General features: G+C 36.0%; 1 protein-coding gene across 1 annotated transcript in view; it reads left to right on the forward strand.

Moving 5' to 3' along the window:
- Positions 1-26,308, forward strand: part of LOC109276536 (complement factor H) — a 111,195-nt gene that overhangs the window by 78,363 nt on the left and 6,524 nt on the right. The window contains exons 12-20 of the mRNA XM_053908993.1: positions 13,762-13,944; positions 15,771-15,944; positions 17,350-17,526; positions 18,203-18,205; positions 18,585-18,767; positions 18,875-19,057; positions 21,571-21,741; positions 23,617-23,799; positions 24,242-24,451. Coding sequence (XP_053764968.1) covers positions 13,762-13,944; positions 15,771-15,944; positions 17,350-17,526; positions 18,203-18,205; positions 18,585-18,767; positions 18,875-19,057; positions 21,571-21,741; positions 23,617-23,799; positions 24,242-24,451 — 1,467 coding nt within the window. The remainder of the gene's footprint in view (positions 1-13,761; positions 13,945-15,770; positions 15,945-17,349; positions 17,527-18,202; positions 18,206-18,584; positions 18,768-18,874; positions 19,058-21,570; positions 21,742-23,616; positions 23,800-24,241; positions 24,452-26,308) is intronic.

The following is a 26,308-nucleotide window of genomic DNA, read 5'->3' on the forward strand; positions in this document are numbered from 1 at the left end:
AAGAATATTCCATCTAGCAAGGCTATTATTCATAATAGGAGAGTTTCCAAGACACACAAAACCAGTGAAGTTCATGACCACTAAACCAGACCTGCAAGAAATATTAAGGAGGACTCTTTGAGTGGAGAGGAGAGACCAAAAGTGACAGTATGAAGGTAGGAAACACAAAAGCATTCAAGATGAATATTTCTGTAAACAAATTTCAGTCAAGGAACTCACAGAATAAAAGGATGTAACATATAACATATGACACCATATACCTGGAGAAGAGAGGAGTAGTGTTTGGGTTCAAACTTATGACCACCAACTTAATAAAGACTGCTATATACAAAAAATGTTATATACAAACCTAATGGTGACCACAAATCAAAAATCACTAATGAATATGCAAAGAATAAAGAGAGAGAAATACAAAATATCACTAAAAAAACCCCACCAAACCATGAAAGAGAGAAAGAGAAGAAATGATCAGAGAAAATCTTCAGAAACAACCACAAAACAAGTAATACAATGAAAATAAATGCATGTCAAAAATTATTTTGAATGTATGCGGTTTAAATGCTCTAATCAAAAGACATAGGGTGACGGAATGAAAAAAAACAAGACCCATCTGTATACTGCCTACAAAAGAATCATTTTGGACCAAAAGACAACTACAGATTGACTGGAGATTGACAGTGAGAGGATGTAGAATATTTATTGTGCAAATGGATGTGAAAAGAAGTTGGAGTAGCAATACTTATATTGAAGAAAGTAGACTTTAAAACAAAGAATGTAATAAGAGACATAGAAGGACACTACATAATAATAAAGGGGACAACCCAACAAGAAGATACAACTTTTATGTTGTGGAGTCACAAGTTGGGTGTATAAATATTACATGCTTCAACAAATTCAAAAAGATCAAAGTCGCACCATGAATCTTTTCAGAACACAGTGCTATGAAACTATAAGTCAACCACACACACACACACACACACACACACACACACACACACAGATCTGAAAAGGACACAAATACACGGAAGTGAAAATACACGCTAATAAACAATGAATGGGTCAACCAGGAAATAAAAGGAAAAAAATTACATAGAAACAAGTGAAAATGAAAACATAGCAATTCAAAATCTGTGGGACACAGCAAAACTGTTCTAAGAGGGAAATTATCATAATACAGGTCTACCTCAATAAGCAAGAAAAAAATCAAATAAGCAACCTAACCTGGCACTTAAGCTAGAAACCAACAACAAACAAAACGCCAAAAAGCAGAAGGAAGGAAATAATACAGATTAGAGCCGAAATAAATGATATAGAAACTAGACAAACGACAGAGCAGATCGAAGAAAACAGGAGCAGATTCTTTGAAACAATTAATAAAATGACAAACTGCTAGCCAGACGTATCAAGTAGAAAAGAGAAAGGACCCAGATAAATAAAATCACAAATAGGAGAAATAACAACCAACACCACAGAAATACAAACAACTATAAGAGAATATTGTGAAAAACTATATGCCAACAAACTGGACAATCTGGAATAAATGGATAAACTCCTAGAAACATAAACTACCAAAACTGAAACAGGAACAAATACTGAACAGGAACAAAAACTGATACATGAATTCAGCAAAGTCGCAGGATACAAAATCAATGTACAGAAATCAGTTGCATTCTTATACACTAATAATGAAGGAACAGAAAGACAAATAAAGAAACTCATCCCATTCACACTTGCACCAAGAAGCATAAAATACCTAGGAATAAATCTAACCAAAGATGTAAAAGATCTGTATGCCGAAAACTATAGAAAGCATATGAAGGAAATTGAAGAGGATATAAATAAATAGAAAAACATTCCATGCTCATGGATTGGAAGAATAAATATTGTCAAAATGTCAATACTACCCAAAGCTATCTACACATTCAATGCAATCCCAATCAAAATTGCACCAGCATTCTTCTCGAAACTAGAACAAGCAATCCTAAAATTCATATGGAACCACAAAAGGCCCCGAATAGCCAAAGTAATTTTGAAAAAGAAGACCAAAGCAGGAGGCATCACGATCCCAGACTTTAGCCTCTACTACAAAGCTGTCATCATCAAGACAGCATGGTATTGGCACAAAAACAGACACATAGACCGATGGAATAGAATAGAAACCCCAGAACTAGACCCACGAACGTATAGCCAACTAATCTTTGACAAAGTAGGAAAGAATATCCAATGGAAAAAAGACAATCTCTTTAACAAACGGTGCTGGGAGAACTGGACAGCAGCATGCTGAAGGATGAAACTAGACCACTTTCTTACACCATTCACAGAAATAAATTCAAAATGTTTAAAGGACCTGAATGTGAGACAGGAAACCATCAAAACCCTAGAGGAGAAAGCAGGAAAAGACCTCTCTGACCTCAGCTGCAGCAATTTCTTACTTGACACATCTCCAAAGGCAAGGGAATTAAAAGCAAAAATGAACTATTGGGATCTCATGAAGATAAAAAGCTTCTGCACTGCAAAGGAAATAATCAACTAAACGAAAAGGCAACCAACGGAATGGGAAAAGATATTTGCAAATGACATATCGGACAAAGGGCTAGTATCCAAAATCTGTAAAGAACTCACCAAACTCCACACCTGAAAAACAAATAATCCAGTGAAGAAATGGGCAGAAGACGTGAATAGACACTTCTCTCAAGAAGACATCCGGATGGCCAACAGGCACATGAAAGATGCTCAGTGTCGCTCCTCATCAGGAAAATACAAATCAAAACCACACTCAGATACCACCTCACGCCGGTCAGAGTGGCTAAAATGAACAAGTCAGGAGACTATAGATGTTGGCAAGGATGTGGAGAAATGGGAACCCTCTTGCACTGTTGGTGGGAATGCAAACTGGTGCAGCCGCTCTGGGAAACAGTGTGGAGGTTCCTCAAAAAATTAAAAATACATTTACCTCATGACCTAGCAATAGCACTGCTAGGAATTTACCCAAGGGATACAGGAGTGCTGAAGCATAGGGGAATTTGTACCCCAATGTTTATAGCAGCACTCTCAACAATAGCCAAATTATGGAAAGAGCTTAAATGTCCATCAACTGATGAATGGATAAAGAAATTGTGGTTTATACACACAATGGAATACTACGTGGCAATGAGAAAGAATGAAATATGGCCTTTTGTAGCAACGTGGGTGGAACTGGAGAATGTTATGCTAAGTGAAATAAGTCAAACAGAGAAAGACAGATACCATATGTTTTCACTCTTATGTGGATCCTGAGAAACTTAACAGAAGATCATGGGGGAGGGGAAGCAAAAAAAAGAGGTTAGAGAGGGAAGGAGCCAAAACATAAGAGACTCTTAAAAACTGAAAACAAACTGAGGGTTGATGGTGGGTGTGAGGGAAGGGAGGGTGGAGAGGGAATGGGTATTGAGGAAGGCACCTGTTGGGATGAGCACTGGGTGTTGTATGGAAACCAATTTGTCAATAAATTTCATATTAAAAAAAAAAGAATTTGGGAGTTCCCCAAATAAACCTTGCCATGTTTATATTCAAAAAAAAAAAAAAAAAAGGAAGAAAGAAAGAAAATTGAACAGATCAATTACCAGGAATAAATAAATAAATAAATAAATAAATAAATAAATAAATAAATAAATAAGAGTTAATGCCTATTCTCAAACTACTCCAAAAAAAAAAAGAAAAAGAAAAGAAGGAAAAACTCCCAAATTCATTCTATGAAGCAGCACTACCCTGATACCAAGCCAGATACAGCCACCACAAAATAAGAGAACTATAGTATATGTCAATATTTCTGATGAGTATAGATGCGAAAATGCATAACAAATACTAGCAATCCGAATTCAACAATAAATTTTAAAAAATTATTCCCCACAATCAAGTCATGTCTGTTCACGACTTATACCCGGTGATTTCTTCCTGAGTTGCAAGGATGGTTCAATATTCACAAACCAATCAATGTGTGATACATCACATCAACCAAATCACAGCCATAAAAGAAAAGATGAAAACCATATGATCATTTTAACATATACCAAAAAACCCATTTGATAAACTATAACATCTATTCGTGATAAAAGATCTCAACAAAGTAGGGTTAGAGGGGACATATCTTAACATAATAAAGGCTATACATGAAAAACCCACAGCTAACATCATCTTTATGGGGGAAAATTATGAGCTTTCCTCCCAAGGTCAGGAACAAGACAAGACATAACAAGACGAGGAGGTCTACTCTTCCACTTTTACTCAATAAAGTACTGAAAGTCCTAGCCACAGCAACTAGAACAAAAAGAAATAAAAGGCATTCAACTCGGTAAGGAAGAAGTAAACCTTTCACTATTTGCACATGACATAATATTTTATACAGAAAACCCAAAAGACTCCACCAAAACGTGCTTGAACTGAAGTGAATTCAGAAAAGCTATAGGATACAAAATCAATGCACAGAAATCTGTTGCATTTCTGTATAACAATAATAAAGTAGCAGAAAGACAAATTAAGAAAACAGTCCCATTTACAATTGCAATAAAAATAATAAGCTACCTAGGAATAAACCTAACCAAAGAGGTGACAGATCTGTACTCTACAAACTATAGAACACTGATAAGAGAAGTTGAAGACAACCCAAAGAAAATGGAAAGGCATCCCATGTTCATGGGCTGGAAGAACAAATATCGTTAAAATGTCTACAAAACCCAAAGCAATCTGCACAATCAATGCAACCCCTACCAAAATACCAACGACATTTTTTATAGACCTAGAACAAACAAGCCTAAAATTTGTATGGAACCACAAAAGGCCCTGGTTAGCCAAATCAATCTTGAAAAAGAAAAGCAAAGCTGGAGGCATCATAATTCTGGACTTCAAATTAATATTACAAAGATAGTGATCAAGAGCATATGGTACTGGGGCAGAAATAGACACATAGATCAATGGAACTGAATGGAAAACCCAGAAATAAACCTACAATTATACACTCAATTAATTTTTAACAAAGCTGGATTGAATATCCAGTGGGAAAAAGACAATCTGTTCAACAAACGATGTTGGGGAAACTCCACAGCAACATGCAAAAGAATGAAACTGAACCACTTTCTTACACCATACACAAAAATAAATTCAAACTGGATTAAAGACCTATATGTGAGACCTGAAATTATAAAAATTCCTGGAAGAGAGTACAGGCAGTCACTTCTCTGACATCAGCCACAGCTTTCTAGATAGATCACCTGTGGCAAGGGAAACAAGAGCAAAAAAGAAGAAACTATTGGGACTACATTAAACTACAAAGCTTCTGCACAACAAAGGAAGCAATCAACAGAACTAAAAGGCAACCTATGGAATGGGAGATGATATTTACAAATGACATGTCTGGTACAGGGTAGTATCCATAATATATAAAGATCTTATAAAACTCAACACCCCAAAACCTGATAATCCAATGAAAAATGGGTAGAAGACATGAACGGATATTGCTCCAAAGACGACATACAGATGGGCAATAGACACATGAATGATACTCATTAGCACTTATCATCAGAGAAATACAAACCAAAAAAACAATAAGATGTCACCTCACAGGTGTTGGTGAGGATGTGGAGAAAGGGGTACCCTCTTGCACTGTTGGCAAGAATCCAAACTGGTGCAGCATCTCTGGAAAATAGTATGGAGGTTCCTCAAAAGGTTAAAAATAGAATTGCTGTAATATCCAGCAATCACACTCCTGGGTATTTACCCAAAGAATACAAAAGCACTAATTCAAAGGGATACACGCACCCCTATCTTTATTGCAGCATTATTTGCAATAACCAAGATATGGAAGCAGCCTAAGTGTCTACCAATTGGTGAATAGATAAAGATAAATGGACTGTTATTCAGCCGTAAAAAAGAATGAAATCTTGCCATTTGCAACAACTTGGATGGACTAGACAGTATAATGCTAGGCAAAATAAGTCTGTCAGAGAAAGACAAATACCATATGATTTCAGTCATATGTGGGATTTAAGAAACAAAACAAATGAGCAAAGGGAGGAAATTTGAGAGAGAGAGAGAGAGAGAGAGAGACCAAAAAAAAAAAAAAAAAAAAAAAAGGCTCTTCAGTGTCTTAAGTGTAGAGAACAATATGATAGTTACCAGAGGGGAGAAAGCTGGCAGAGGGGATGGGTGAAATAGGTGATGGAGATGAAAGAGTATCCTTGTCACTATGAGCACTAGGTGATGTATGGAATTGTTGAATCACTATACTGCATACCTGAAACTAATATAACACTGTATGTCAGCCAACCGGTGTTAAAATGAAAACTTAAATACATACATACATACAGTCAATCTAGAAAAAAAATACAGTACAAAGAATTTTGAAAGCAACAAGAAAGAAAAACCTGCTTCACATACAAAGGCACTTCTGTGGGAGGTGTTTCTAGTAATACATGCCTACAGTAAAAAAAGAAATGATCTCAAATATACAATCAAACTGTATACATCAAAAAGCTAGTAAAAGAAGGGGGTACCTGGGTAGCTGAGTTGGTTGAGTGTCCAACTCTTGATTTCTGCTCAGGCGATGATCCAGGATCATGGGCTTGTACCCCACATAGTGCTCCGCACGTGAGGGTAGAGACTGTTTCAGATTCTCTCTCTCCTACCCCTCCCTACCCTGACTTGTGATGTCTAACAAATAAAATGAAATTTTTTTCATTAAAAAACTTGGAAAAGAAGAAAAACTAAGCCTAAAATTAGCAGAAAGAAGGAAATAACAGAAATCAGAGCAGAAATATATGAAATAAAGACCAAAAAGTCAACAAAATAGATACCTACCTTTTTCAAAATGTAGACAAAATTGACAAACCTAAGCTGAGTAACTAATTAAAAAGAGAGATCGCATAAATAAAATAGAAATGAAATTGAAGATATTCAACTGATATCATAGAAATGCAAGTGTTCATAAGAGACCACCATAAATGATTACACACTGACAAATTGGTTGACAGAGAATGGATAAGTTCCTGGAAATATAAAACTGACAAGACAAAATCATTAAGAAATGGAAAATCTGAACAAACCAGTAACAAGTAACAACACTGAATAATTAATTTAATATATCTCCTCAAAGAAAAGTCTGGGACCAGAAGTATTCACTGGTAATTAACAGAAGATTTAATACCAATTTTTATTTAAAAACTCCAAAATTTTGAGGGAGAGCACTTCCAAAAATAGATTAACTTTAATACCAAAACCAGACAAGGATGCTACAAAAAAAATTATACCCGACATCACTGATAAACATAAATATTGAAATGCTCAACAAAATGTTAACAAACTGAATTCAATAGCACATTAAAAGATTCACACACCATGATGAAGTTGGGTTTATCTATGGGACTCAAGGGTGATTCAACAGATTTAAATCAGTAATATGATATAGCACATTAACAAAATTAAAGGTAAAAAATCATATAATCATCCAGATAGATACACAAAAAGCATTTGACACAATTCAACATCCATTTATGATAAAAACTGACAACAATTAGGTATTGAAGAAATGTACATCAACATAATGAAGACCATAAATAAGAAGCCCATAACTAACATCACATTTGATGAAAAGCTAAAAGCTTTCCTCAAGGATCAGGAAAAATACAAAGATACCCACTCTCATCAGTGTTGAAAAAGGGAAATAAAATGTATCCAAATAAGAAACAAAGAAGTAAAGAGGCACCTGGGTGGCTCAGTCGGTTAAGCGTCCGACTTATGCTCAGGTCATGATCTCACGGTTCGTGGGTTCGAGCCCCACATTGGGTGCTGTGCTGACAGCTCAGAGCCTGGAGCCTGCTTCAGATTCTGTGTCTCATTGTCTCTCTGCCCCTCCCCGACTTGTGCTGTCTCTCTCTGTCTCTCAAAAATAAATAAATGTAAAACATAAAAATAAAAAATAAATAAAGAAGTAAAATTAGCTCTGTGTGCATATGATGTATTCTTTAGGGAAAACACTAAAGACTCCACAACAACAACAACAACAAAACCTGTTAGAATTAATAAATGAATTCAGTAAAGTTGTAGGATACAAAATCAATATACAAAAATCTGCTGTATTTCTGAACACTAATAATGAATTATCAGAAAGAGAAATTAAAATAAGTTTTCATGAGATGTGGGTGTTACCTAATTCTGGAGGTTTCAAGGGCCAAAAATAATCTTTCAGGAGTAAAATATGGATCAAAGCTAGAGAGATTCTCTTCTATCAGAAAACAAAGTAAAACAATTTTTTTGTATGTTGTTTCAAGTACAAGATGGTTTCCAATATTAGAGTTAACCCTAAAATGGAAAAAAAAATTGACATTATCAATCGTAAGAATTATTTATAAATTAATTAAAAGTACTATTTTATAAAGATGTGTATGAATGTCATACATACTTATGTAATCCAGAAAACTTAAGGCAGTGGCGTTTAATCCTGAACTCTGTGTTTCAATGCCAATATGATAAATAGGAATTCGCCTTCTGCTGTCAAGAAAACTCCAGTTTTTAGAAATAGTTGTGTGATGTTTACCTATATGGTGTGATTTAAAGTTGTGCAGTGGCCCAATTGCCTTCAGTATCCTCTCTTCTTTGAAATGTAGTAGGGGCACCTGGGTGGCTCTGTAGGTTAGACATCTGACTCTTGCTTTTAGCTCAGGTCATGATCTCACAGTTTGTGGCATTGAGCCCCACAGCAGGCTCTGTGCTGACAACTGGGAGCCAGCTTGGGATTCTCTCTCTCTCTCTCTCTCTCTCTCTCTCTCTCTCTCTCCCTCTCCCTCCCTCCCCCTCTCCCCCTCTCCCCCTCTCCCCCTCTCCCCCTCTCCCCCTCTCCCCCTCTCCCCCTCTCCCCCTCTCCCCCTCCACTGTTTGCACTCTCTCAAAATAAATAAATGAACATTAAAAAAATAAATTCTATTTAAAAAAAAGAAAAAAGAAAATTTTTTTTAAAAAAGAAAAAAAGAAATGTATTGATATTACTAGATTCAACAAACCTGAAATTTATGTGGAATAACAAACACTGTGAATAAATACTTTAGAATAGTAAAATCCAATAGTATTTACTGCAGTTTACTGTGAATCATTATAAGCTGAAAAGTTCTCTATTACAATTTCAGTGAGGAAAGGTAGAAATGGATGATGAAGGTGAAGAAGGGGACTAAGGAACTCTGGAAGGTGAGGTGGCCCTGGGGAGGGGAGATCTGATGGGTGAAAGTTGACAGTGAGCGCCATGCGAAGGGTCAGAGCAGATGCCCCAGTAGTGTCACAAGAGGGAGAGGTGTGCCACAGCAAGCCTTATTTTTAATGTAGACATATCTAGAGAATCCATATGCTACTCTCCTGCCTGCATATAATGTTAAACTAGAACTGAATTACTAAGTATTGCTGAAATTGTTCTTAGCTGAAACTAAGTCCCCCAATGACACATAAATTAGTAGGTTCTTCATATTTGGCCTTTGATTGCTAGGGCTTCTGCCAAAGTCTACATTGATCCACTTTTCTTTGCTCAATCCCTCATTGTTCTACAACCTTTGCACTTTTCCTTCATCCCAGTTATGCCTCCCCCCTCACCCCACACACCATCCCCTACCAATGCAGGATGTAAGATTTTCCCAACCAGTCTATCCTGTGCTCACTTACCTGATGTGCACTTTACCCATATCTTAACAACTTTAGTTTCAGAATATGGTGCATAAATAAGAGATGATGTAATTGAGGTAAAAAGTGCTATATTTTAGGAAAAAATCACAAAAAAAGAACAAAAGGAAAGGGGTAAAAATATTTGAAAGAGCACTTTTATGTGTTTGGACATTTTAACTGAGAGAGCCAAGTTTCTCAAACCATGTTGACCAAAAATGTAATAGATAGGAAAGTGATTATAGACTTGTTCCTTCAAAGGCTCCCAAAAGCCTTTTTGAACAAAATTAAAATGATTCCTGACTTCAAAATTATGGCATAAATTCAAAATTAAGACATGTAGTCAAGAGGTACAATGGAGTTACAGATAGCAGAGTTTCTTGGGTTCATGCAGTAGAGCTTTGAGATCACTGCACATGTGTTCTCATGTCTTACCTTTTATATTGGTTACCGTCCACTGTGCTCTTCCCATGGGTTGCCTGCAATCTGCAGATATAATGGAAAGGTTCCAAAAGAGCTTCATATTCATCCATTCATTCTTTCATTCATTTATTTGCCCATCCAATGGTCACTTTTTAAGTGACTGCTAAGTGCCTGCTAAGTGCCAGGCATTAGGACTAGCATTTACCAAAAGTCCATTTAGTGAGGAAAACAAAAGGAATGATTATTGTATTTCATCAACATATTGTATTTTACTATATAAAGCATTGTGATGGAGGCAAGCAAAAGAGAGACTACAGGATCATTTAGAGGAGACAAGAATTCCAAGTTGGAATGAGAGTCTGGAGTGGGATTGGGTTGGGGAGTTTGTTTGTAAGAGGTGGAATGAAGAGAGCCAAATCTGTCAGGGTCACGATGGCATCTTGGGTAGGCTTTGAAGGTTGGATGGGAGTCATGGAAATAAGGATGCCAGGGAGGAGGACATTCAAGACTGAGGAACATGGCTCCTGGGTGGCTCAGTTGGTTAAGCATCAGACTCTTGATTCAGCTCAGGTCATGATCTCGGTCTTGAGATCTAGTCCCATGTGGAGCTTGGAATGGACCCTGCTTAGGATCCACTGATAAATGAATGGATAAGGAAGGTGTATATATATATATATGTATATATATATGTATACACACAAATGAATGGATAAGGAAGGTGTATATATATATATATGTATATATATATGTATACACACACACACACACACGCACACACACACTAGAATATTATTCAGCCATGAGAAAGAAGAAAATCTTGATATTCACAACAACATGGTTGAACCTAGAGGACAATACGTTAAGTGTAATAATCCAGAGATAGCAAATACTTCATGATAAAACTTCTATATGAAATCAAAAAAGAAAAAAGAAAACATCAAATTCATAGAAGCAGAATGTAGAATGGAAGTTCTGTACCGGTGGTGGGTGTGGATGCTGGTCCAAGCGTGTAAGCCTTCAGTTATAAATAATTCTGGAGATCTAATGTACTGCATAATAAGAATCAAAGTAAATAACTGTAAACTATAATCAAATAACAAAGGAAGTCATCAAAAGAGGAGCAAATTGAAACAAACAGATGCAAAACAGAAGACAATTAGCCACATGTTAATAGTAAGTGTTCACCTACCAGTAATTCCTTAAATATACATCATTTAAATTTACCTATTAAAAGGAATGAGTACCTGAATGATTTAAAATAAAATAACCAAGAAATCACTTTAGATTTAAAGACACAATAGGCTAAAGTGAAGGAATGGAAGAAGATATTTCATGCAAATAGCAACCAAAGAATGATGGAGTGATTATACTTCTATCAGAAAAAATAACTGACTTAATCTAAAACTGTCTCTAGAGATGAAGAAGATCATTATATAATAATAATGAGTCCATTCATCAGGAAAATGGTAACAATTTTCAACAGACGTGGAACCAACATTGGAATTCATAAATATATAAAGCAATATGGACAGATGTGAAGAGGAGAAATTGACAGAAATACAGTAATATTAGGAGACTTTAATACCTCCCTTGGAACAATAAATACAACACAGAAAGGCAAGAAAGAAGTTGAAGAACTGAACCACAATATAAACATTTTTGGACCTAATAGATATATATGGAATTTTCAACCTAACAGTGAAAAAGTACATTCTGCTGCACATGAAAGATTGTATGCACTATCTTTTTCAGTCACAATGGGGTAAAACTAGAATGGGAAAATTCACAAATAGGTGGAAAGAAAATACACTCTCAAGCAACAATAGGGTCAAAGAGGAAAGAGCAAGAGAATTTTTAAAAATATTTTGAGACAAATAAAAACAAAAACAGTGTAACAAAATTCAGAGATGTTGCAAAAGCCGTGCAAAGAGGGAAATTTTTAATGATAAATGTCTACATTAACAAAGAAGATCAGGGCGCCTGGGTGGCTCCATCAGTTATGTGTTCAACTCTTGATTTTGAGTCACATCATGATCTCACGATTGGTTTCTTGAGATCAAGCATCGCAGTAGGACTCTGTGCTGACAGCACAGAGCCTGCTTGGGTCTCTCTCTCTCTCTCTCTCTCTCTCTCTCTCTCTCTCTCTCTCTCTCTCTCTCCCCCTCTCTCTCTTCCTTGCTTGCACGTGTGCACTTGTGTGTGTGTGTGTGTGTGTGTGTCTGTGCTCTCTCTCTCTCAAAATAAATAAACATAAAAAATTTAGCTTAACATAGCAGATTGTATATAAACAACCTAAGTTTATAGCTCATGGAACTAGAAAAAGAGCAAACTAAGCCCAAATTTAGAAGAAGGGAGGAAATACTAAAGATTAGAACAGAAATAAATCAAATAATGTGTAAACAAAACACCCTATTCCATCATCTCACTAACACTATTATGTTTTTTCAAATTTATATGTATGTTGGGTTTTGTTTGCTTTTCTTTTTCTGATGATTGATTTTCATTCTGTATTCTTTTCTATTATATGTATAAAACAGTAAAATTTCCTCTCAGACTATGTTATTATCCTCTCACAAAATTTCGTGTAAAATATTTTTCTTACAATTCAATTCAAAAGATTTAATGTTTTAAAAAAAAGATTACAGGGGCATCTGGGTTGCTCAGGGATTAAGCATCCAACTCTGGCTCAGGTCATGATCTCATGGTATGGGAGTTCAAGTCCCACATTGGTCTCTGTGCTGACAGCCCAGAGCCTGGAACGTGCATCAGATTCTGTGTCTCCCTCTCTCTGACTCTCCCCCGCTCACACTCTTGTCCCCCTCTGTCTCTCAAAAAAAAAACTTAAAAAAATTTTTTAATAAATAAATAAGATTATGTACTTTACTCCTTATCCTGAGTGTTTAATATTCCTAGTATCCCATTTCCAGTGTACTAGGCACCCCAAGTGAAGGAATAAAATTACCAATTATGAAAAAATATATAGCTCATATTTTCTCTTTTGATTTCTTCTTTATCCATGGGTTATTTAAAAACTAAAGCTGAACTTTGTGAAGACTTTGTACATGACAGAAGTCTTGTTTATTGTTTTAAGTCACGTTACACATAATTTGAGGAATCATCATTTTGGTCTCAGAACATGAAGGAACGTGCTGATCTGTGTCATACTCATTGAACTCCACGTATCCATATGGTTTTAAGCACCCAATTATGATGACAAACATTGCAGATTCTCAGAGTTGTGGTAGCTATGGTGGCAGTTTCTCTGAGATCGTCACCTGATCTCGGATACCCCAATTGAGTACTGGAGTTGCTTAGGAGACCCCGCGTTGGCAATATTTAAAACAAGTGCCTGGAAAGGACCTATTGCCGGTACACCTCTGACACACTGTAGGATTCCAGATCCATTAGACAAACAGATTCATAATAATTTCCTAGTAGGGATTCTGAGTATTCTAAATGTCGCTTCATTCCAAAGAGAAAAAATTAATGAACTATTTTGATTTAGTATCTTTGTCGCTTACTTTTTCTGTCCCAGGAATTTGGATGATTCAGATTTTTCCCGGTTTTCATTTGTAAATGACTCCTTATTTTTGTGTTGTTACAGTGAATCTTTATAAAAATGTTTATTTATATGCTTATCTTTTCCTTATACTTTCTGCCTTTCAGAAACATGTTCAAAATCAGAGATAACAATTGAAAATGGATTTTTTTCTGAATATGAACCTACATATTCCTTAAATAAAGAAACACAGTATCAATGTAAACCAGGATATGTAACACCAGATGGTAAAACTTCAGGACAGGTTACATGTCTGGAAAGTGGATGGTCACCTCAACCCACATGTATTAGTGAGTAATTTATTATGTTCCTATTCATTATGCTGATGGCTATTGAACAAAAGTTTACTCTAAGTGAATTCTTTTCTGGGGGGAGGGGTTGACATGATTCCCATTTGAAAAGATAAATGAAAACAGATGTAATTTTTTGCCTTTAAGAGTAATCACTTATACAGTGTAGTAGCAGGACATCATTCAGTTTACGTTATTTTCCACTTTATTTTAAAAAAAAAAATTTTTAACGTTTATTTATTTTTGAGACAGAGAGAGACAGAGCATGAACAGGGGAGGGGCAGAAAGAAGAGGGAGACACAAAATCCGAAACAGGCTCCAGGCTCTGAGCGGTCAGCACAGAGCCCGACGCGGGGCTCGAACTCACGGACAATGAGATCATGACCTGAGCTGAAGTCAGACGCTTAACCGACCGAGCCACCCAGGAGCCCCTGTTATTTTCCATTTTAAAACATCCTGTGATTTGGAAACGAGTCAGGGAGCCTTATGTGTATTCTCCTGGAAACTCACTTACTTTTGGCTGGCAAAATATATTTGTGCCTATTCCTGCTTTTAGGTGATCAGACTTTGATGACAGAATCTTTGTTTCTAGACATGAAAGTAATGTTTGTAAGTGAAGATGTGGGTCCATAGTGCAGAATTTTAATTAAAGTATGGAGTTTATGGTTGACATTCCAGGGTAGCCCACTTTAAAAATCCTCTCCTTTAGAAAATGTTCATAAACATCTAGTTAGTGGAGAAGGAATACTGCTAGATGGTGCCAAATACAGCTGTGTTGAAACATTTCCCTGTCCCTGGATGTTTATGAAGATTTCTATGAACAGTTTCCTCAGTTTATCTTATACTCCAAAGCTACACAGTGATAGTTTTGAACCGATATTTACATATTCACTTTAAAGGAAGTGGATATTTGAATATCCATTTGTACTGTTTTCATTTCCTTATTTTTTTCAATTTCCATGCTTACTATGGGCACTAGCCACAAAAAAAAAATGATAAAAGTGGCTCCCATATAAAGTCATTTTATACTGAATGTTAGTTAGTTATCCATTGTAATACTTACTATGGAAGAGAAACACACTGTCTCTCTTCACTAGTATAGTTTTGCTTTGTTTTTTAAAGCTTTAAGGTAGCTGGCTCCGTAACACAGCATAAAATTTGAGATGAGTTACCTAATCTTTATGAACACACTGTAGCAAAAATTAAAACTTTTAACATTTTACTGTCTTATAACTAATAATAAAAATAGTTATCTCTCCATTCAATCTTGGTAAGTTTAGAAAAATGAACAGCCATTAGGAAAATATTTGGGGAAGAAAATCAGCATGTGAGCTTTAGAAATTATGATGTTTTAAAGTAGAGTTTTATAGAATGTTTAAAAATTTACTTGCATTTTTGAAAACCAATCGTATTCAACTGATCCAGTTTTGTCTGGAATATTTGTCACCTTGCTAGTGAATGTGGCATCTTAGTTCACCAAATCCTATTCCTCTCTGCTAGTTAAAATATGATGCACCTGTAATGGCCTATTTGATTACAAGCATGGCATAAACACATAAGTATAACTGATTGAGAAAAGTGTTCGTAGAAAAATTTTTTCAGAGTGTTTAAGTGATAAGGAAAATGCTGTGTAGAAACATATTTTTTCATTTCGAGTAACTTTGAAGACAATGATTTATCACTGGTATTCTTAACTTAATATGATACTGAATTTACTAGCACAAGCTAATTGATCAAGGTTTTTTTTACCTCCTTGGGATGAGACTTAATTACATTGTCCATTAAATAATATTAGAATTGAAATCTTCAATTCTGTTATGCATTAGAATCTTGTGAGATGCCAGCATTTGAGAATGCCAAAGCCAAAAGCAATGGCACGTGGTTTAAACTCAACGACACGTTGGACTATGAATGCCACGATGGATACAAAAGCCAAGATGGGCGCACAGGTTCAATAGTGTGTGGTAATGATGGTTGGTCTCATAAACCAGTATGTTATGGTAAGTACCATTTTTCCAGGTATTTTTTTTTTTCAGGACTAACAAAATTAACAAAACGTGTTTAAGATATCCCAATTTGAACAAATTTGCATTATTTAAAGTCATTTTGGGGGCACCTGGGTCGCTCAGTGGGTTGAACCTCAGACTTTGGCTCAGGTCCTGATCTCACAGTTCTCGGGTGTAAGCCCCATGTGGGGCTCTATGCTGACAGTTCAGAGCCTGAAGCCTGCTTCGGATTCTGTGTTTCACTCTCTCTCTCCACCCCTCCTACTCACACTCTGTCTCTCTCTCTCTCTCAAAAACAAATAATCATCTAAAAATAATTAATTAAGTTTTAAGAAGTCATGATTAAAATCAAGGTGTCTTCTTTGATTTACTCTAACCTGGGAGAAGTGGGTGTTTGAAAGCCCAAGGACCATTATCTCTCTTTAACACAGTGTTTCCTATGGGCCATATATACATGATAGGTTTATAAACAAAGAATAATTTTGTTTGTTATTCTAAATGCAGGCTATCATATTATTTAAAACTGGGTTCTTTGAGTGTATGCTATAAGAAAACCAAAATTGTAGTTTCTTACAATTTCCTCAGCTATTTTGCTCCTGAGTTTCTGCTTTTACACCTTCTGCCTTGATTGTTAATTTCTGCAGACCCTGAGAGAAGCTCTTTATTTTAGGAATTTAGCTTATTTTTATTTGGGAATGTCACGAATGTCACAAACTTGACAAATTTGAAGGGATAATTTTACATATTCGTAAATTGAATCAGAATAATCAATAATTTCTTAATAGTATAAAGGTTTAATAAGAATAGATAATTGGGTATTATATAAATACTCAGGATGCCTAGAATATGCCTAACTATTTGGCTTTGAACATGGTTCCTTATTTTGTTTCATTTTTCAGTTTGATTTCTGTACTAATATAATATAATCAATATAAATTAAGCTATTTTAATAGTTTCTTAGAAACTGTTAGAAATGTCTCCTAGTGTTCTGGTTGTCCAATTATATTTACATTAAACAAAATCCTAATCTTATTTGAGTGCAATTTTAAAAATGTAGCATCAGGGTTTTTTTTTTTAATGTGAAAGAATATGTTTCTGTTTTGGGAGTACAAAATAATATAGCATTTATTTTATAAATGTCAGTTATAAAATCAGATCCAGTGTAAGCAAGTTGACCTTCCAAATACATTTTCAGGGTACATATGTTGCTCTTCAATGCCTTAATATTTCTCAGGGTCCCCTATGAATTTAGAGGGCGTAGAAAACCTAATATGTAAAATTTTCTGTGGTTCCTCTGTATAAGCAGTACCCAGCACCTCATTTTTATACGACACATATAAAATTTACTTTGCCAATGATTAATTTTATATTCTCAGCAAATTTTTGAACATTTTTATAGAAATAGAATGCAAGATTCCTGAAATAGAAGATAACTTAAATACTCAGCCCAAAAAAGACAAATATAAAGTCGGAGATGTGTTGAAATTTTTCTGCACACAAAGACTTAAAAGAGTTGGACCAGATTCAGTTCAGTGTTACGACTTTGGATGGTCCCCTAATCTTCCAACATGTAAAGGTGAATATTTATCTTCTAATTGCTACAACAAGAAATAGGATTTTTGAAACCAACATTTTTATGTTTTTGTTTCTCTCACGCTTAATTTTCTGTTGGCTTCAAGTGTGTGTGTATGTAATCTAATTCATTAAGCCAGGACATGTGTTGGGTAGTAGATATCTCAGATTTTCTTATTTAAGAAGAAAAATCCACTTGTTTCTTGAAATATGTAGTGGTAAAAGGCGAAAGATTTACACGATCTGAAGAGAAACCAGAGTATGAAGTATGTAGTGGTAATAGCCATAGATACATATGTTATGCCTTAATGTTTGTTACTTTTCCTTTTGACTACAATTCCACTGTTAATATTGGACACTTGGTATGGCATGGGCCTTCCCTCAACCTTCATCGAGTGTCTAAACAATATTCAAGTAATGTATAGTTAATTCAGTCCATTCAATCACATGTGTGTCTTAACCAAAGTTAAAATATGTTGATAAAATGCTAGCCTCAAATGATGACTTTTTTTTCAAACAGTTTTGATAAACTTTTTCCATGGCATATGAATATTGTTAACATTTACATGACCATATTTATTAATTGGTTTGCATACATCTCTAGAATATCTAGATTATTAAACATGTTTTCTGGGTTTCAATATACTTCCAATATACTAGTTCAGTGTAATTAACAGTAGTGGGTTGCGGTGCCTGGGTGGCTCAGTTGGTTGAGCATCTGAATCCTGATTTCAGCTCAGGTCATGATCCCTGGGTCATGGGATCGAGCCCCATGTCGGGTTCCATGCTGAACATATAGAGCCTGCTTAAGATTCTCACTCTGTCTCTTTCTCCTCTCCCTTCTTATCCTCTATCTCTCTTTCTAAAATAATAATTTTGAAAAAAGAACTGGGAAACATGTTTCTTGTTTAAGCACTATTTGTTTTTCATTGCTTAAGAAGGCTATAATAAAGTACATTATAAATAATATAAATTAATTAAAGAAAAAACTCTCCATTTTATTGTTTTTTAAGTTGTGAAATAGGTAATTTGATCATTATTTACACATTATTTCTCCTGTAGAGCAAACAAAAGAGTGTTATCCACCTCCTCAACTCCTTAACGGGAAAGTTAAAGAAACACAGAAAGAAACCTACGAACACAACGATTTGGTGGAATATGTGTGCAATCCTAGATTTCTGATGAAGGGTTTTAATAAAATTCAGTGTGTTGATGGACGGTGGACAGACTTGCCTATTTGTATTGGTAATGTATAAAATATATTCATATTTAAAATAAACCAACCTTTTATATTTATAGAAACACATAAATTATATTTTATAAGTAAACATATTTTTCTGAAATTTTCACAGAGGTGGAGACTACATGTGGAGATATACCCGAACTTAATTATGGCTACGCTGTTCAGACTTCTAACCCTCCCTATCACCAAGGAGATTCAGTGGAGTTCAATTGCAGAGAAGGATTCACAATGATTGGACAGAAATCAATTACATGTATAAGTGGATCATGGACCCAACTTCCTCAGTGCATTGGTGAGAAGACACTTCTCAAATAGACGGTCAATGAAATGTAATATTTTTATTGTACAAACTGTATTTGCAAACATAGTTTTGAAATTTAGATATATGCTTGAAAATGTCAGGTCTTAAATTATAATGATTGCTTATCGTCTACAAAGGAAAAATATAAACTAGCAAGAGAGTCTGATCACCCTTTCTATCCCTGAAATTAACATGGTTTTTAAGTGTGAAGCTAAATTTTACTTACAGTTATTCATATGATTTAAATCTGAGTATTAATCGCCAGGAAAATAGAAGCATATTTGCATAAATCCCATTTTCGTTTTACGCGGCACTCTTGTTTTCAGGCCCTGGAAAACAGACAGTGTCAAGAAAGTGCCCACTTGCTACATCCCTATAGGAATCTTGCCTCTCTCAAAGCTTCTAAGGATTTCCCAGTCTGTTTCAAATGCGGCAGCAAGCATTTAATGTGCCAAAGGGTGGGTGAGCTGCAGACCCTCTGGGGTCGCAGTATAAGGCAGTCAAAGGAGGCAGTCAGGGTGGGGCCAGGAAACAAACCTGATTGTTGGACTTCACTCTGGTTGATGTACGTGCATCATCCTGACCTTTGGATGACCAAGTCTTTGATGACTAGCTGGGAAAATATTGGGGGCCCTTTTCCTTTTTCCCTTGGAATGAGTTCTTTCCTACAGTTTTCTTGGGTCCTACATTCGAAGAGAGTCCTGGATGTCCAATCTTACTTATTCACCAGATGTCTAGGCATTAATTGTTCCAAGGAGAAGGTAGGGCTTAGGCTCATGTTCCATGAGAGCAGAGATTGACACCTGTTTTGTTCACGATGTATTCCCAATATACAAAGGACTGGTGAACACACAGCAGACATGAAATAGGAGTTTGTTGAATGAACCATTAGGTTTTGTTGCTTTTTAATCCTTACATTTTTGCTAGACACATTCCCATGAGAAGTATTGCCAGTCCTTGAAGACCAAATTTCATCTTTGTCCTCTTCTATCTCCACAAACGATTTCCCCTCATTTTATATGGGGGAAAACCCAAGGTTGTAACAGGCATGAAAACTCTCAACTTTTCACTCTTATACTAAAACATCTATTTCATTTATTAGTCTTTTTAGATCTCAGAGTTTGCCTTTCCAAGGTTAATCTTCGACCTATCTTCAAGTTTACCATAATCCACTTTTAACTATCATAGACCTTACTCCAATTTTCTCCTCTCAGTGTTGATTTTGTACCTCTAGCTAGTCTAGCTTTTCACTCTTCTCAAAATGTTTATTTTCTCGTAAGAATCAAGGAACTTCTTTCAGAAACCAGTCAATCATAGGACCATGACAACACCCACTACCACTCCTTTTGACTATGGGTGAGTTACTATCACCTGAAGAAAACCTTGTTTTCTCTTCCTCAACACTGAGGACAAGCCCTAAAACCAGAATTTATTTTCAGCCTCTAGTGTGTTTTGAATTATTCCCCTTTGTATTATTTTTTATTGTATTACAAAATCATTACTTCTTTGGGCACTTATTAAAAAATCCAAAGACCTACATCAATTGATATTTTATCAACTTGACAAAGTACTCCGGGCTGCATTGAATTTTTGAAGTTTGTAGTTGTATAAAAAGTTGTTATACTCGTATTAGAGTCAACAAAATTGACTCTTACAATATTATTGAATTATAGGTTGACCTGATGTACAAAATAGTATTTCAAAGATTGGAAGAGTATATACAGTAAACAGGTCGTGACTTGAAGCACCCAATTTCTTAGTCCAAGTATTTGTCCCATTTTAGTGATCATGCAAAAGATCTGCTTAAGTGTTCACATTTTACGTAATACATTTTAGATGTGCTTATTAAATTACCGTAAGTGAAAAAATATATTCATTTTTCTGAAACACGATATTTAAACTAGCAGCTTCATATATTCTATTTCCACAGATAAATAGGAGACCAAATTTAACCAGGTGATGACTGTTCAGTGTGTAAATCATCCAAAAAAGTTTACCTCTTAATGCTGTTCTAATCCCCAAAGTGCAGGTTGTATTTATGGCAGACATTTTCTCTGAAATTTCAAAGCCTGGACACAGGACTTATGTTCAGACATAATAAATAGCCCATCACATGCAATATGATCAGGAATAACTTGGTTGGTGGGACTTACGGGCATAAATTCTAATTTCGATATACTATTGAGTCTAAGCTATTGTTCTGCATTAACTGCTTTGATTCTTTTTTTTTTTAATTTTTTTTTTCTTTTTCAAGTTTTTTATTTATTTTGGGACAGAGAGAGACAGAGCATGAATGGGGGAGGGGCAGAGAGAGAGGGAGACACAGAATCGGAAACCGGCTCCAGGCTCCGAGCCATCAGCCCAGAGCCTGACTCGGGGCTCGAATTCACGGACCGTGAGATCGTGACCTGGCTGAAGTCGGACGCTTAACCGACTGCGCCACCCAGGCGCCCCTGCTTTGATTCTTATAAGTAGTCTTTTCAAGGCAATATTTTCATTTCTAGCAACAGATGAACTTCGGAAGTGTAAACACAGCTTAACTATACGTGACGTAAATCCATTTAAGACCGAATTTGATCATAATGAGAACATAAGTTACAAATGTAGAGGAAAATCAGAACAGAAACACTCAACGTGCATAAATGGAAGATGGGATCCTGAACTAACCTGCACAGGTAAGCTCTTGTTTATAGTACTTTCAAAATCTTATTCTATTTCTTCCGAACTTGCCAAAGCAGTATTTGGGCATCTTTTAAACATGTTTAGCTATTTATTATTACAAATAACTTTGAAGCCGGAAGGGAATTTAGAAACTAACCACAACATCATTTCTAGATATTAAGTGCATCAGTGCTTCAGTCCCCTATAAAACAACCCACCCAGAAACTTGATGGCCTCAAATTAACGCCCGGTCGGGTATCTTTAAGAAATAGTGATTTGATTTTCTTTGAGGCTGAGGAGAGCACAAAGATGGCATCCCCTGGTCCACGTTCCCTGAGGGCACCTCGGTGGCCCCCAGATGTGCGGCAAATCTCAAGTCCACCCCTCAGGCTACCGGTCTAAGACAGATAATTAGGCTTTTTCCCCAGAAAGTCTGGGCTGTGTTTCAGGCTGCTTTGTGGTGCCCTGGAGGTAGTGGCCCACCAAGAGTTATCTCTCGGATTGTTGTAGTGCGTTGCAGGCCCCAGAAATGCAAGCCCCTCTGGCCACTAGAGCCTGGGGATCAAGGAGTGTGCCTCTGTGGGCTGAGCATGCTGGCCAGCTTTAGCGAGGCAGCAGAATGCAGGGCTGGGGCCCGCTCGCCGGCTTTGATGAAGCCACAGGAGAGCCCTGGGCTGGAGTGCACCCACTGGTGCCATCAAGGTAGAGGGAAAGTGCAGACGTGGCACCTGCCGGAGATTTAGTTGCCAGACCAACCTCTGGTAAAATGTATCAAGAGGAAGTAGAAATTAAGATTATTAGGACAAAAATGCTTAAACAAGCAGATATAGAAGAGAATAAATCCTTGAGAATACATTGAAAAAATATGCCAAGATAATGAAAACAGAAATAAGAAAACAACTTTTGATTAAATATAAAATACTCCTGCATCTGTCTAAAGATAGAAATAGAAAATATGACCATATTAGTCAGCATGAATGAATTCTATTCTGTCAACAATTTCTCTGAATTGAATACAAAGTGTCAGATAATTGGAAGGACTCAGGAGACTTCCCAAAGTACAGTCACATAAGGTCTTTAATGAAATAAATGCATGGCAGGAGAAAGCAAACGTAGGTGTCATAGAGAGGTCCAAAAGCCTCCAAGGTTAGCCGTCCAGAGTCTTCCCTCAGTGGAACAGGACATCTTTGTCTCCAGGTTATGAACCGCCACGATACATGTGAGGTATCTCTGCTTTATGGGAGCTCAAACTCAAGTTTGCAAGGGAATCTTGTATACCTTGCTGGTCATAGAAGTAAAGTCAGGCTGTCTAATCCGTTAAACAGGGTGCATTTCATCATCTGTGTATCTCTAAACAGTGTCGGCAACCTAGTCAACAGTATCTCCAGAGAGTTTTGAACTTCAAACGACACACTGTTAATCACTAGTGACCATATCTAATTCATGTCTTGGCCAGGAACCTGTATCAAATAATTGATTAACTACGTGTAATTCTTCCTTTGGCTAATTATTTTCCATTCCACATCTTATACGGGTTTTAATGCAATCACAATACATTTGATTATAGATAGCTGTAAAAAGATCCTAATATCAGTATTTACTTAGTGCCTGTTACTGAGTGGATGATTCAGTTAGTACATCGTAATGGTTAGAAATAATTAAAAGAAGTTTTACATAAATTATGCACGATTTATCACAGAAGGAATAAAAGGAAGATACTACCATTAAGACCACGTGTGATGTATTAAAGCGCTCTACAAGCTGAAGAGCATCACATATTTAAGCATAACCTTATTATTTGATCGTTTATGATACATTATTATTGGGCTTTCTCTTTAGTATTTTTAACTTGTGATTTTCATCACGAAATCTAATTTTCATATTTGTAGAAGTACAAATGCAGTCATGCCCACCTCCACCTCAGATTCCCAATGCTCACAATATGGCAACGACGGTAAATTATCAGGATGGAGAAAAAGTATCTGTTGTCTGTCAAGACAATTATATAATTCAGGATGCAGAGGAAATCGTGTGCAAGGATGGAAGATGGCAGTCAATACCACACTGCGTTGGTCAGTAATGCATAACTTGCTTTGTAACATTCTTTCAAATGAGGTTAATACTCCCCTGTGCTTTGTGTAAATGAACAAGATAAGGACCTTTCTGTCTATCTATTTCACTTTATCTTGAAACAGTAAATTGCAATCTAAGTATACAAATCAATCGGCATTCTTTCACTTCTATGAAAGAAACAGACAAAAACTTTGGGTTACTGTGTAAATACCATAGAAAATTTGTTTGTGCCTATTTCACTCATGATGAACAGGACAAGAATGTGGGGCAGAGTGAACAAGCAGATACTACTGTAGATTTGATGGAGACATAAGCTTGCAAATTTCAGATGTTTTTTAGTTTTTCAGTAATTTAATTTTTCAGATTATCCTTATTTTACAACCTCAACTAGTATTTGATTACATTTTTCAATTTAAATATTGATCTCTGTTCTTTATACAGAAAAAAGCCCATGTCCTCAACCACCTCAGATAGAACATGGAACCATTAAATCGTCTCAATTTTCAGAAGAGATGGACGAAACATTGAAACCTGAGGTTTATGTACATGGCACCAAATTAAATTACACTTGCGAGGATGGTTTCAGGATATCTGGAAAAGATGAGATAACGTGCCACATGGGAAAATGGAGTTCTCCACCTCGGTGTGTAGGTGAGGACAGTATGCACACCACAATTCTATTTTCGATATAATCCATTAAGCATTATCAATTGTCATCAAATTCGTGAGAAAGAATCCTTTAGGTTTCTAAATATATAGAATCACTTACAGCTAAATATCTAAAATCATTTATATATTCATGTACCTTACCAGCAATTTTTGCACAATCAAATCTATCCTCTTTGTGGTAATTTCATTGACTCATTACAGACTGACTTTGAATTCTGGCAATTGTTTAATGAAAACTAGATGTGTAGTACAACTAAACCTCTCTGTCCGTATACATACCGCCTATTCATATTCCTACCCATTTATATATGGAACTTGTACTGATTGCTTTGCCATGAGTTTTTATAAATTTCTTTTGTTTTTCCTATAATGTCATGTGAGTTCTTACAACACATGGTACCTAAGATGATTAATTCTCAATGCTCTTCTTTTTATTATTCACTATTAGTTTGAGAAACACTGATAGTGTCTTTCATAAATATATTGACATTTTTATTTTTTTATTTTTATTATTTAAGTTTTAGTTTAAATTCCAGGTAGATAACATGCAGTGTAATATTAGTTTCAGTTGTAGGATATGGTGATTCAACACTTCCATACAACACTCGGTGCTCATCACAAGTGCCCTCCTTAATCCCCATCACCTGCTAAACCCATCCTCCCACCCACCTCCCTTCTGGTAACCGTCACATTGTTCTCTATAATTAAGAGTCTGTTTCTCGGTTTGCCTCTCTCCCTCTTCCCCCCACCACCCCCCTTTGCTCATTTGTTTTGTTTCTTAACTGCCACATATAAGCGAAATCATATGTTATTTATCTTTCTCTGACTCATTTCGCTTAGCATTATATTCTGTAGCTCCGTCTGTGTCATTGCAGATGGCAAGATTTCTTTCTTTTGTGACTGAGTAATATTCCATTGTGTATTTGTACCCCCTCTTCTTTATTCATTCATCTATCAGTGGACACTTGGGCTGCTTCCATATCTCGGCTATTGGAAATAATGCTGCTATAAACATCAAGGCACATGAGTCCCTTTGAAGTAGTATTTTTGTATTCTTTGGGTAAATATCTAGTAGTGCAATTGCTGGATCATAGGGTAGTTCTACGTTTAACTTTTTGAGGAATCTTCACCCTGTTTTCCAGAGTGGCTGCACAAGTTTGCATTCCCACACCAACACTGCAGGAGGGTTTCCCTTTCTCCACATCTTTGCCAACACCTGTTGTTTCTTGTGTGTTGATTTTAGCCTATCTGACAGGTGTGAGGTGATATCCCGTTGTAGTTTTGAATTGCATCTCCCTGATGATCAGTGATGTTGAGCATCTCTTTATGTGTCTGTTGGCTGTCTGTATGTCTTCTTTGGATCTATGTCTGTTCTTGCCTTCTGCCCATTTTTAACTGGGTTACGGTTTGGGGGTGTTGAGTTTTATAAGGTCTTTATATATTTTGGTTACTAACGCTTTATCAGTTACATCATTCACAAATATCTTCTCCCTTTCTGTAGCTTGTCTTTTAGTTTTGTTGATTGTTCCCTTCACTGTACACGAGTGTTTTATTTTGATGTAATCCCAATACTTTATTTTTGCTTTTGTTTCCCTTGCCTCAGGAAACCAATCTAGAAAGAAGTCGCTATGGCTGATAATGTACTGACATGTTTAGTTTCAAATTCCTACTCAGGTTGTCAACTGGATACATCAGAATGATGGTTTTGGGAAGCATTTGCACACCGTCTCCGTGATATAATTGCAGATCCTGTGTTATTTTTTTCAAATAAACTGCCAAATTTGTCAACCAATGCATAAAATTAAGTTTCAGTTTTAGTAAAACATGGAGTCATTCTTT

This window comes from Panthera pardus, unplaced genomic scaffold (genome assembly GCF_024362965.1).
Source record: "Panthera pardus isolate Hobbes unplaced genomic scaffold, ASM2436296v1 HiC_scaffold_21, whole genome shotgun sequence".
Lineage (NCBI taxonomy): Eukaryota > Metazoa > Chordata > Mammalia > Carnivora > Felidae > Panthera > Panthera pardus.